At 43.5% G+C, this 14,473-nt stretch overlaps 1 protein-coding gene across 2 annotated transcripts in view; it reads left to right on the top strand.

Annotated features, from left to right (window-relative positions):
* The window catches only part of Grin2a (glutamate ionotropic receptor NMDA type subunit 2A), a 411,054-nt gene that overhangs the window by 306,589 nt on the left and 89,992 nt on the right, over nucleotides 1–14,473 (top strand). For both annotated transcript variants that reach the window (XM_050137104.1, XM_050137109.1), the window contains exons 4-6: nucleotides 5,484–5,689; nucleotides 12,958–13,126; nucleotides 13,230–13,383. In XM_050137104.1, the coding sequence (XP_049993061.1) occupies nucleotides 5,484–5,689; nucleotides 12,958–13,126; nucleotides 13,230–13,383 (529 nt within the window). The remainder of the gene's footprint in view (nucleotides 1–5,483; nucleotides 5,690–12,957; nucleotides 13,127–13,229; nucleotides 13,384–14,473) is intronic.

The following is a 14,473-nucleotide window of genomic DNA, read 5'->3' as shown; positions in this document are numbered from 1 at the left end:
TGTTCTTTCAAGGTCTGTGAAGAAACATGTTTGGATTTTGATGTTACTGCATTGAATCTACACATTGCTTTTTGTAGGATTTCCGTTTTTACTATGTTGATCCTACCTATCCAAGAGCATGGGAGATCTTTCCATTTTCTGGAATCTTCTTCAGTTTCTTTCTTTAAAGACTTAAATTCTTGTCAAACAAGTTTTTCACTTCTTCAGTTAGTGATATTTTATGTTATTGTGGCTGTTGTGAATGGTGTTTCTCTGATACCATATATATATATATATATGATAAAGAAGCAAAAGTTTGACTTCTTCTTTTTCCATTTCTATCTCCTTGGTCTCCTTTTGTTGTCTTATTGCTCTAGCCAGAACTTCAAGTACTATAATGAATAGATATGGAGAGAGTGGACAGCATTGCCTTGCCTTGTTCCTATTTTTAGTGGAATCACTTTGAGTTTCTCTCCATTTAGTTTGATGTTGGCTGTTGACTTGCTGTATATTGCCTTTATTATGTTTAGGTATGTTCCTTGTATCCCTACTCTCTCCAAGACACGAATGGGTGTTGGATTTTGTCAAACGTTTTTTCAGCATCTAATGAAATGATCATATTTTTTTTCTTTTAGTTTATTTGTATGGTGGATTACATTGATAGATTTTTGCATGTTGAACTATCCCTGCATCTCTGGGATGAAGCTGACTTGATCATGGTGGATGATTTTTTGATGTGTTCTTGGATTTAGTTTGCCAGTATCTTATTGAGTACTTTTGCATCAATGTTCATGAGGGAGTTTGGTCTGTAATTCTCTTTCTTGGTTGAATCTTTGTGTGGTTTCAGTATCAGGGTAACTGTAGCCTCATAAAAAGAGTTTGTACTACTCATTGCTAAAAACATATTACATCTTGAAATTTGCATGCAAATGAATGAAACTAGAAAAAACGGTCCTGAGTGAGGTAACCCAGATCCAGAAAGATGAATATGGTATGTACTCACTCATAAGTGGATGCTAGCTATAAGGCAAAGAATATTGAGTCTGTAGTTCATGACCCTGGAGAATCCAAGTAACAAGGTGAACCCTAAGAGAAACATATATAGATTTCCCTGGGAAGAGGAAATAGGCAAGATCTCTTGACAAAATTGGGAACATGGGGGTCGGAGGAAAAGGGAGGGCAGAGGAGAGGTGGAGGTAAAAAGTGGAGGGGGAGAGAGCCTGAGGATATGGGGTAGTTGAGAAAGGGGAAGAATAGAGATGGAGAGCAAGGAAAGAGTTATCTTGATTGAGGGAGCCATTATGGGGCTTACAAGAAACCTGGCACTAGAGAAATTCCCAGAAATCCACAAGGATGGCCCCAGATAAGACCCTAAGCAATAGTGGAGAGGGTACCTGAACTGGCCTTGCCCTGTAATCAGATTGACAACTATCTTGAATGTCACCATAGAACCTTCATCCAGCAGCTGATGGAGACATGGGCAGAGACCAGCAGCTGAGTACTGACTGAGCTGAGCTCCCAAAGTTCAGCTGAAGAGTGGGAGGAGTGAAAATAAGAGCAAAGAGGTCAAGACCATGATGGGGACACCCACTGGAACAGTCTATCTGAGCTAATGGGAGCCACCAGCTCCAGCCAGACTGGGAAGAAACCAGCACAGGACCAAGCTAGACCTTCTTCACGTAGGTGACAGTTGTATGGCTGGAGCAGACTGTGGGGCCACTGGCAGTGGCACCAGGACTTGTCCCTGCTGCTTGTACTGGATCTTTTGGAACCCGTTCTCTTTGGATGGATATCTTGCTCAACTTGGATATAGTGGGAAGGGCCTTGGTCCTTCCTCAGAGAAATGTGCCTTACCCTCTCTGGGGAGTGGATGAGGGGTCAGGTTGGGGGAGGAAGTGGAGGGAATGAGAGGAGGGGAGGGAGTGGGAACTGGGATTGATATGTAAAATGAAAAAATAGATAATTTGTTTTCTTTTTTAAAAAAATAAAATAAAATAAAAAGTGAGACAAAAAGGAAAAAAAAAAAGAAAAAAGAAAAAGTGTTGCCAAGACTTAATAAGAGCTCAGGAAAGTCAGTACTGAGTCTCATGAGACCCCAAGGGAGCCCAGGAAATGGTTTAGTCAGTTAAGAGCCCTGCAAGCATGAGGACCTGAGCACCATCCCACTCAGGCAAGGCAAAAAGCCAGGTGGTGCGCACCTCTAGTCCCAGTGCCAGGGAGGCAGAATCACATCTATCCCCAAGCTCACTGACCAGCAAGGCTGGCTTGGTCTTCAGGCTAGTGAGGAACACCAACTAAAAACCAAGCCTCACCTGTACACTGAGACGTACAAACAACTGGAGAACGCCCAGAGGCCATGAATTTGAAGGAGTGTGGGAAAGGATATATGGGAGGGCTTAGAGGGAGGAAAGGAAGGGGGAAACCTTGTAATTAAATTATAATCTCTAAAAGAAAACAAATGCTTTCAAAAACAAAAATGAAACAAGGTAGACAGTGTCTGGTGAACAACATTCAAGACTGACCTCTGACCTTAACTCACATGCACTTGTACGCACACCCTCCTAACACACACACACACACACACACACACACACACACACTGCCATCACTGTAGTGTTCTGGTATTTCTAATACCTAGCTCAATATTCATTGTCTAACAGATTGTTCCCATCATGACAATTGTATCCTAATAGGCTGAGCAATATTTCCAGGGATGTCTCTCATTGGCTCAGCTCAAATCACATGCATATTATTTACATGGGAATTGGGAGCTACATCTGGAAGGCAGGAAGAGCCTTGGAATTATAGTGTAATTATCAAGGATGAATGAATAGAAGCACCAAGAGTGTGGTGGGCAGTAAGTTTGAATCTCAGAGAGCCAAGGGGAGTAGTTAGCTCACACTGTGTGAGTTAGGGAAAATTACACAAGTCCTCTGTGTTGAACTATGAAGTTGAAACTGTAACGTTAACTGTGTAGAATCTGGATGTGGGGCGGGCACATAGATTAAGTGACCATGTCTCCTGGCTACAGAGAAGTGATCTGGTATAACTGTAGTATGGAATGCCACAGTGGAGATAGGCAGAGTTCTCCATCTCCGGGGACAGCAAAGATGGCTTTTCAGAGGAGGTGGACGCTAACACAGCTAACATAAATGCTAACAACAGACTGAGGACATCCACTGTCTACATTCTGTGCCTTGCTAGCTTCTGGGCTTTGTACTTGTGGGCATTTTGTCTCATTTAGACCTCATTCCAGTCCTCAGTTCTGCCTGTTTCTTGCATTTTACAAATGGAAAAAGTGAAGCTCGGAGAGGTTAAGTGACCTTCTCACAGTTATTCAGCTAAAGGGTAAAGATGGTAGGAACACTCGGAATGTATGAGCCCTCGGAGCCTTTGGCCTGGCCACTCTGCTACCCAGCCTCTTTGAAAGGTCAGATTTGAGATTTTCAAGAAAAATGAAAAAGGTGGGTGGTTCTTGGACTTCCCACAGGGAAGGGAACCCGGATTGCTCTTTGGGCTGACGAGGGAGGGGGACTTGATTGGGGGAGGGGGAGGGAAAGGGGAGGCAGCGGTGGGGAAGAGACAGAAATCTTTAATAAATAAATAAATAAATAAAGGAATGAAAATGTTTGTTAAAAATGTGCACATTTATGCTTATATATGCATTCATGTGTGTGCAAATGTGTGTGTGTTTAGGTGTTGTTTCTCAAGATGCTGTCTACCTGGTTTGGAGGGATGTGAAGGGCCTTCCTTCCTTCCTTCCTTCCTTCCTTCCTTCCTTCCTTCCTTCCTTCCTTTCTTTTGAGTGTCTCTCAGTGTTGTGGAATTCACTGACTTGGCTAAGCTAGCTAGCCATCAAGGTCCAGAATCCACCTGACTTTTTCTCCCCAACAGTGGAATTGCAAGAACATTCCAGCCTGTCCTATTTTATCACATGAGTTATAGGGACTGAGTTGAGGTCCCCAGGCTTGTGGTACAAGCACTCACTGACCGTGCCATCTCTCCAACAGCAAAGTTTAATGTATGTATAGGTTTGGTATTATTATTTGGGTCACTGTCCCTCATCTGACTGACAGGACCAGGAAGGCAAGAACCATTCTAGGCTGGTACCAGCACACAGTAGGTGTGCAATAAATCAATGCTGAACAAAGAAAAAAATTCTACAGACTCCACCCTTTCCCAAGCTTATATTTCACATCATGGAAAGATGAGCATGTTTGTCTCACCAAATTAGTCTGGCAACCTCTGTGTCTAAAAAAGGACGCTATCACCAAAGCTAGACAATTTTGTAATTAGCCACATGGGATGTTTCTTTACAGGCAGCAAAAATTTTCCAGTACAAATGATGAGGTAATCTCAGAGAGCAGAAATTCTCTTTCCTTTCACCTCATCACCTCTGGTATTCAGTGTGCCTGAATTCTCTTTAAGGGCTTGAGATTCATTTCTGGTGGTACTCACGTCACCCAAGGAGAGGTGAGCGGGTCACATCAGCACAGACAAGCCTGCACTTGGCACTTAGCCTCTCTGCTAAGGTGTCAGGCCACTGCTCAGGAGGAGGAAGGAGAGAGCAAGGCATGGAGGCAGGCTTCTCCCAGGGAGTGTGTGAACAGTGCCAATAAACTGTCAAATAAAATTAAGGTTCAAAACATACAGCCTTCAATTTGATTTCACTAAGATGCTGGCTGCTGCTCAGAGGGAATACAATCGATTCTGTTTTGACAGGTCTTGATGCGTGCTAAGCAGTAATAGTCTCCGCTCTGTGGATTAGGAAAAAGTTCACCTTCATTTGCAACTTAACTGGGACCACATCGGGGTGAAATGATGCTTCTAATTTCATCAGCGCTCTGCCCCTTAGGTCGCCTTCTCGCTCAATCTTCCTCTCATCTTTTACTCATTCACCTCACATTACTCTCTTCTTCCTATTTCTCAGCATATTTGGTGCTTTCCACTTTCATTTTCCTTTCTCTACAATATCAGTAGAAACCCAAGGTCTGCCTTATGTTCCAGGCACTTGCATTTGCTGTGTGCACTACTCAATTCTACTGACGGCGTAGGAAGCAGGTGGGATTGCATCACAGGACAGAAGAGGAAGCAGATGCTGCTCCTGTGATGAAGCGTTTGCACAGCTGAGAAGTGGGGAGATGCACATGCAAACCTGTACCTCTGTGACTGTCACAGCCTATGCTGTTTCCATGACACCCTTGCCCTGATCTCTGGCAGATCACTGGAGCTTTCTGGGAAGCCCCAGACGTACATATGGTAGTCATCACTTCCAGGTACCCATTTCATGAGCCTCTAGGGTTCTCTGGGATGTGGAGGAGCTACCCAATATTTAGGTCCTCACCATCTTTCTTAGTGCACAAGCAAAGTACCCATCAAGGTATGCAGCAATTAGGCCCCTCAAGCTGTTAGATGTCCTCTTCCTGCCTCCCGCGGGAAAAACCTGCCTTTCTGGAAGTCAGTGATGTGTCAAAGGATAACACATCTTTGTGTTTGTGACGCAGGTGGGCAAATGGGAGAACCAGACCCTGAGCCTGAGACACGCTGTATGGCCGAGGTACAAGTCCTTTTCTGACTGTGAGCCAGACGACAACCACCTGAGCATCGTCACCCTGGAGGAAGCCCCCTTCGTCATTGTGGAAGACATCGACCCGCTGACGGAGACCTGTGTGAGGAACACGGTGCCATGTCGGAAGTTTGTCAAGATCAAGTGAGTTGTGGGGATGCTCTTGGCTGAATGTGTTCACTCCTAGCTAGGAGCTTTGTAACAGTCTGCACAATCCAGTCATAATATCAAACATATCCCATGATTATGATCATGTAGATTAGCAGACTCACATGCCTGGAGATGCGCCACATATGCACCTATTTCATTCCAGTGTTGACACGGAGTAGGGGGTTTTGTTCATGGGAAAATGATACTAGCAGATTATAGGAATAGTAAGAAACTCTTCAGGGTTAGAGAGATGAATTGGTTGGTCAAGGGCTTGTCTTGTAAGCACAAAGATCTGAGTTTGAGACCCCAAACCCATATTAATATTAACAATAATAAAAACGCCAGTGAGGCATAGTGGCACACTAGGAAGGTAGAGACAAATGGACTCCTAGGATTCACTGGACAGCCAGCCCAACCTACTTGTTGAATTTCAGGGTAGTGAGAGACCCTGTCTCAAAATGAGGTGTACAGTTTTTCTGAGGAACCACCCAGGTTTGTTCTCTGGCCTCCACATGTGTACACACCCACACAGACTACACACACACACACACACACACATAAAATAAATGCAATGATTAAACCTGTTTAAGACCATGCAGTACCAAGAAATGGCATTGCCACCTCACCTGCCCTTCAGTCTCTTCTTTAACGACTCTCTCGTTTTTGCCAGCATGTTCTTTCTGTCTCTTATATTTCACAGATGGGTACTTTACTTTTTAGGTTTAAATTAAACCTGCCTGGGCTTGGGGTGATGCTAGTCTTGCACATGACTTTTAGGTGTGTTCCGGGTGGGAATGGACTGCATTCGTGCCCTTTTCTCTTTTCTCACACTGAAGAGGAAGCTGATATAGTAAGTTAGTTTAGGGTTCTCCTTCATGTACAGACCCTTTGGGGACACAGATGCATTTATGGTCAAGACAAGGATCTTGCAGTCACTTGTTGAAAATGGTTAAAAACAGCTCAGTCAGTGAAGGACCAGGGCAAATGAATGCTGTTAGGCCTTGTAGGGATCCACAGGGGATGTAACAGGAGGGTATGCTGGCCTATGTAAGAGTGTTACAGATCATAAAGTAAGGAACAGTGTTGCGATCTGCAGGATTATGCAGTGAGACTTCAACTGACAAATCAGAAGGCCAGCCCACCAGAAATATTCATTCTGGCGGAGACAAGTCCAGATGCAAGGCTCTGGCAATACTGCCTTTGAATGGTGGCTGTTCCTGCTGTGACTCCCTTGTGAAGCCTAGTGCCCTGCTTCTGCAGTGGGACTCATCCCAAGAGCTTCAACAGTCAATTAGTGGACACAGTTTCTCCCATGCACTGGTGTACTACGGGTGACTTTTACCCCAGGTTAGACATCTGAAGGCCTGGAGGAAGAACATCCAAAGACCCCATGATGAGAAAGAGTTGATAAACCAAAGCTTGATAAACCAAAGGGAACCCATTGAAGGCTGGAGACGATGGAGCTAGAAGAATTGTGAGGAAAGAGTGTGGGAAAGGGGCTCAAGCATGGGGCTGGAGTCTGTGGGCTGAAACGGATCAGATGAAGAACGCAGTGTCTTCCACAAATTGAAAAGCTTAGCCTCAGAAGGGTACCTCTGACCATCACAGCCCTCTGCCCGAAACAGCCAATCAAGCAGGGCTCCTTGTGTTTCCCAACTCTAGGGGAGGAGTTAGAGTGTAAAGTCAGTCAGCTGACTGGGAGCCTATAACCTATATCCATGATAGAATGCTTCCCTAGTGTGCATGAGGCCCTGGGGTCAATTCCTAGAACTACTTGACTGGGTACAGTGGTGCAAGCCTTTAATTTTAGCACTCCAGAAAAGGAATATGGAGGTCAGAAGTTCAGTTTTATGCTTGAGTATATAATGAATTTGAGACCAGCCTGGGGTACATGAGCTTATGATATGAATTATATTATATTATATTATATTATATTATATTATATTATATATACTATAGTCAGTAGTTTTGGAGGCAAAACCAAGTAGATTAAAGTTTCATGTCATTTCTATAGAAAAACATGAACCCAAACAAATTAGTCTCTTTAAAAGAATTGACTTTTCTATTGAAGATTAAACAGCTTAATATATTCAAGTTTGTAGTTTGAGTTCTTGCAGGGAGGTAGTAGCTTTCAACTTCTCCTTTTCCATGTGGAAACGAGAGGGACTTGCTGTGGCTGTGTGTGTTGGATTTAACTTAGAGCAGTAGATATACCAGGATCCTCTAATGCCAGCATTCACACAGATGAGAGCAGCTGCTTTTCCAGAATAAAAGGTTCTGTGCAGGGCTACAGGAAGATTCCAACCAGACAGGGGGAGCACATTTGTGGCTCACATCTCGTCTCTGAAACAGTGGGTTCTCCAGAATCTGAGACATGAGTTTCCATTGGCTCTGCAAAGTGTTGATGGCATGGAGAGAAAATCGGAAAACTTATTTGCCTTGATCTACTAGCATAGATGGTCATGCTACCAATAAACTCTGCACCTGTCAAATCATTGAAGGGAAGGGAGAATCAATTTACATATATATTAATATTTAAAATTATTTTATATGAAATCTATGACTTGGCAGTGCTGAAGCAGGCATGGGCAGCCTGTATATGGCAGCTCTGTTGAACTTGTCCATATTGGGTTTCAGGGTCTAAGTTGATGAGGATGACTGACCAGGTCTTTTCCTCAAGAGAAGTTATTTTATATATTACATATTAAAGTATTATAGATCTCTCTGTGTATATAAATACACACACATGTTATTAGAAGACACTAGCTTGAAGCAAATGTTCTGGTCCTCTGGCTCTTAAGAACTTTTTGCCTCCTCTCTTGCAGTGTTCCTTAAGTGGAGGGGTTGTATTGGTTGCGTTGTTGGTTGTGTTGTAGATGTAGCATTTTGGGGCTGGGAACCCATGGTCAGTTGTTCTCTGTATCTTGACTAGTTGTGTCTTCTGTAATGGACTCTGTCTGCTACATCTTTGATGATGTAACATCATCAAATCATCTTTGATGAGGGGTAAAGCTTCCACTTATCTGTGACTATACAGGAGAATGTTCAGAATATAGGTAGAATTATCCTGGTTTAGGGAAGAGGAAGCACTAGGTTCTCCTCAGGGTTCCACAGCCTCACCAGTCATGGGTGGTTGATTAGATTTATAGCACCAATAATTTTTTTATACTAAAAATGCTCTACACCCATTTTCACGTAACCATCTGTCTTAGTCATCAAGATTCAAAGAAGGTCTGTTTTGGCTCACAGTGTTAGGAATTCCAGTCCATTATGGCAATGTGATGGTTAATACTGTTATTTGATAGGACCTGTTGTCACCTAGGAGATGTTCTTCAGGGCACGTCTGTAAGGAAGCTTATATACTGGGTTTAGTGAGATGGGAAGGTCCATCCTAAATGTAGAAGGCACCATTCTCTGGCCTGATGTCCTGTACTGAATGCCAAGGAGAAAGCAAGCTGAGGGCCAACACTCTACCCTGAGTCTCTCTGTCTCTGTGTTGCTGTCTGTCTCTGTCTCTCTTTCCTCTCTGTCTCTCTCTTCATCCTTCTTGACTCTAGATGCAGTTAAGCAGCTGCCTTACATTCTCACGTCCATACCTTGCTGTCTACGATGTGCTGTACCCTCAAACTGTAAGCCCGGATAACCTCCTCTTTTTCCTTGTGTCTGTAGGTATTTTGTCACAGCAACTAGAAAGTTAACTAATACAGCAGGGAAGGCATGACGGTGGGTGTGGCCTCATCCATGGTGGTCAGAGACTGTCAGGGATGTCTCCATATACATCAGACCAAGAAGCAGAGAGTGAACAATATTGAGGCAGGACCATAAGCCTCAAGAGCCTCCTCCAACAACCCACTTTTCAGTGAGGCCTCACCTTCCAAAAGTTCCACAACCATACCAAACAGCAGTCACCTGTTAGTGACTAAATCTTCTAACATATGTGCCTGTGAGAGACTTCACACTCAAATTGCACGTGTCCCTGGCCATCCTGTAAAATGATGGCCTCTCCTCGGGAGCCAGGGATATCACCTGATTCCCTGGCCTGTAATAGCAAGCCCAGGCTCTGCACACAGCGCTGATTTGCACTGCTTTCCTCCACTGGCCACCCAGGAGAATCGCAAAGCCAGTGAACCACACATCTTATTGGCTCTCTTCTCTTTTATTTGTGTCTATGAATCATCTTTGCTTCGAGTGGTGGTGGAGAGTCGAAGAAGCCTGCGGATCACTTCTAGGTTTTTCTGTGGTTAAGCTACACCCGTCACTCACAAGGCTAGGATGAAGCCATCAGACCCTTGCAGTCGTCAGGTGCCTTCAGCATAATGAATTTAATTCATAACCTTGCCTGTCTCTTTCATGCTGTGTCTTTAGGACCTAGTTGCTTACACAGAGGAGGCCTATGGGGTGAACATTCACTGCAGCCATCTATATCTAGAAATAAACCTTGTGGTCAAGGGATGTCACTAGCTCAAAAGCAGGCTGAGACTTTCAGCAAGGCCAGAAGATACCCATGACCCTGACTCTAAAATATGGAGCATCTGTAACTTTTGTCCAACACATACCAGGAATCTTAGCTAGAGGAAGAGGTATCTGTGTGTGGTACAGTTGCCATGAGGAAGAAAGAGAATCTCATCAGGGCACACATGTCAGAGCTACATATACAGAAAGGAAAATGGTAACTGGACCTGCGATTGATTGAGTGTACCTAGGCTGTGTTTCTGTTGTTTCTCAGCCCACTATAAATTAAACGCTCTGTTCTGAGTATTTGGTAGGGGAGAAGCAGGTAGTCACTTCCTATCATTTTGTAACATTGATCCCAGCAGTCATTGTATGTGAGTGAATGTATGCAGATGTGAGGCCAAGATGAGGGGGAAGGTCAGGAAGATCACTAAGGTTGGAGGCTAAGCTAGGGAAGTCACCATGACACATCTGGCCAAAGAAAGTTAGATGATTGAGTAGAAGGTTGGAATAGGATCAGGTGTAAAGGTTAAAACACCAAGTCAAGTGAGGACACACATGGACTTGAAATAAGGAAAAAAGATGGAGCTTGCAACCCACTGCCACTACCAGTTACTCTGTCAAACATGCCCACATCCCTGCACGCAGACTCGGCTAGACATCTATGAGGCCTGACATATGTTTGTATGTGTATATCTATACACATATTGGCATGTGTATCTAATTAGATGCAGAATGCACACTCACTAGAAAATGTGGGGGAATATTTCAAAAGCATGGGAAAGAAAAAAATATCCCTCCTGTCAAAAAAACTACCCTTCCTCTTTCATTGCTTTTCTGGATGGCATTTTGAGAGGTTTGATTTTGCGTAGCTATGCTTATGTTTGTATTTCTTGGTACCCTACTTTTTCATAAGGCATGGAAGCCTTTTCCTATTTTGATCTTGAATTTCCATAAGCACTATTCTGATGCTTAGTTAACAATTCACTGTGAAAATGTATGAAAAGTGGAGTTTTCTGATAGAGCAGGTATTTCACGATTGTGGGATTCACCTGAAGAACTGAGCTAATAGGAAGCCCATTGGTGCAAGGTAGAATTAATTGAGTGTAGTGCCAAAGGAAAAAAAAAAAAAACCTTGATCTTCTGGTAAGGCTAGCTGGGAACAATTTCCTGCTTGTTTTCAAAGACCACGGCGCTTCCTTTGGTTGTGAAAGATTTGTCTGGTGTCTCTAGAACCTGACCTGTTAAATGAGTCAAGGCAGGTGACTGTAAAGAGGAGTAAGCAGAGCCATGGGAGGTTACAATGTTACCTTCAATATGGCAATGCCATAAGAATATTTTTTGCCTATGTATGTGGTGTTTGGGGGGGTGTATGTTCAACTGTGTGGACACATATATCTATGTATGTGTGTATGTATACTTGTCGAGGACTGAAGCTGACATCAGAGGTATTTCCTAATTGCTCTCTACTTTGTTTAATGATGGAAGGTCTCTTACTGAACCCAGAATTTACCAGCTATTCCTAGCCTATATAACCAGTTTACAATCTGGTTTTTGTGTGGGTTCCAGGATCTGAACTCTGATTCTTATATTTGTGCAGGAAGTGTTTATACACTAAACCACCTCCCCAGACCCTGCTGTGTCTTCCAGAACATTTTCCTGCCCTAAGGTGTTGTCTTTCAGAGACATCATCTTTGTACTTCCTGGCATGCATTTGCACAGAAAGACTGGCATAATACTGGACTGGCAGCTCTGCCGAGAGATAAAATCCACAGCTCCAGAACAGGAGGACGCTCAGGGGCCCTGACACTAAGATGCCTTCTTAGGAGCTTCCATTTCTCCCGTAAAGATGCAGAAAAACCCAACTGTCCTAAAGCCTTTCAAGTTCTCTGATCCATTTTCCAATACATTTATTTTTCTAAAATCAGTTTAGAACAGATAACAATACTCTGGTCTAAAGAGGTTTTACATGTTCAAAACTCTTCCAAAGTAAGTGTTGGTAACTCTCCTCTGGTAATAGGTGTGAGCTATACCAAATTCAGAGAAATGTCTTGGAGGTGAAACCCACAGTTTACCAACCCTTATCAGGGTACTTAGTCAATCAGCACTGCTCAATAAACGTCAGCTATTATAATTCAGCAGTTTGGGGCCTGCAGATGTAGCTCTGCTTATAGAGGGCTTGCCTGGTATGCAATGATTTGTATTTTTGGCACATAAGAGGTGGAGACATGAGAATCAGAAGCTCAAAATCATCCTCAGCTCCATAAGGAGTCTGAAGCCAGCCTGGGCGACATGGAACCCTGTATCACAAAACAAAAAGTCCAGGCGGTAGCTTAGTGGATAAAAGTGCAGGACATGAATGCCCAAAGACCTGAGTTTGGGTGCTCAGCACTCATGTCAAAAGCTGGGTGGGCAACGGCTGCATGTTCCTGTAACACCAGCATTGCACAAGGGATGGGAAGAAACATACCCTGAGAGATTGTTGGCCAGCCAGTTTAGCCAAAATGGCAAGTTCCCTAGATTCAGTGAGAGATCTTGTCTCAAGAGAGCAAAGTGGAGAGGGATAGAAGACATGTGGTATTCTCCTCTGACCACTGCATACATGTCCACTAACACACACACACACACACACACACACACACACACACACACACGAAGACTAAAGAAGACTTTCAACTTTTGCTTTTAGAACTCATTTCCCCTTAATGAGCTTCCGAAAATATCCTCTCATCCAAAAATACAAATGTATATGTAGCCAAGAGCGCAACCTTTCAAGAGTAACTCTCTGTGATCCTGGGTTGTCTTGGCAGCAACTCGACCAATGAAGGGATGAATGTGAAGAAGTGTTGCAAGGGGTTCTGCATCGACATCCTGAAGAAGCTGTCCAGGACTGTGAAGTTCACCTATGACCTCTACCTGGTGACCAATGGGAAGCACGGAAAAAAGGTTAACAACGTGTGGAACGGGATGATAGGTGAAGTAAGTCATCTTTGCTACCTCCAGGTTCTCATCCCAACAGAGGGCTTGGGGGCCGGTGGTGCTGGGGAGAGAGGGTGAAGGCGATGCTCTTTCTTCCGTCCAGGTGGTCTACCAACGAGCAGTCATGGCCGTGGGCTCACTCACCATCAATGAGGAACGTTCTGAAGTGGTGGACTTCTCGGTACCCTTCGTGGAAACAGGAATCAGTGTCATGGTCTCCAGGAGCAATGGCACCGTCTCCCCTTCTGCTTTCCTTGGTATGTGAATTTTATAGTAATGATTGCTTCTCTGGAAAAAAAAAAGATGCAGCCTTTATCCTGGTTTGGGTAATTACCTCAGTTGTTAAAAAGCTTGCTGTGTAAGCATGAGGACCCGATTTGTTCCCCAGGCCTCAGGTGGAACTTTCCAGAGAATGTTAACATTTGAGCTCTTCCAACTAATGGCCACCCTATCCCCTCAGCTCATACTTTTCATTTATCTTTAACTTGGGCACTTCTGCTGATAAATACCATCACATATTTAGATACTGGTCTTGATTATGTAGGGTGAAAATTAATATATTGCTAAAACCATGAAAACATTAAAAAATAAATTAGCCTGTGGGCCTGCAGTTAATTTAAATAAGCTATAGACCTTTATTCACCCTCCACACATACACACTTTCCAGTCCACTAATCACTCATCCATGGAAGTAATGGGACTGCCCAATGATTTATTCTAGAGCTATAATAAACATAAATAATCTGAGGACTACACACTGACAGAGGAGTAATGCGCTCTTTTTAGAGTGTGGCTATCCTTGCCATATAATTTGTAAAATAAGAAATGCTTTCAACTTTCCTCTCAACAACAATTTCGTAAATGTGTTTACATGAAAGGTAATCAAGGTAGAGCTGCTCTTCCTATTGTCACTCCCCTGAACACAGAACTGTGTGTCCCGCTGGGAGTCACAGCAACTCTGTGGCACACAGCCAAGCACAATTCATTTCTTCTTTAAAGTGACTGTGTGGTCATTATAAATTATTTTCTGGAAGTTATTAACTTTTCCTTGGTATTCACATATAAATGAGTTTGTCCATATTTGGGAAGGTAAAGACAAGATGTTTATCTCAGGAGAAAAGCTCAAAGAGTGAGGGAAAATGGTTTTTATTAAGGTCAACTAAGTTTGTTATACTTTTCCAGAGACAGGAGAACATCATTAGAGAAAATCACAAGGGCTTGAGAAATGGCTCAGTGGCTAAGAGCACTTAGTTGCTCTTGCAGAAGATCTGAGTTCAGTTCCCAGCACCCACATGGCAGCCTGCAATGGCCTGTAATTTCAGTTACAGAGAAGCTGATGCCCTCTTC

Source organism: Alexandromys fortis, unplaced genomic scaffold, assembly GCF_014885135.2.
Source record: "Alexandromys fortis isolate MF-2015 unplaced genomic scaffold, M_Fortis_MF-2015_v1.1 scaffold_29, whole genome shotgun sequence".
NCBI classification, from domain to species: Eukaryota; Metazoa; Chordata; class Mammalia; order Rodentia; family Cricetidae; genus Alexandromys; species Alexandromys fortis.
Note: the sequence above shows the minus strand (reverse complement) of the source record. Positions and strands in the feature narration are given on the sequence as shown.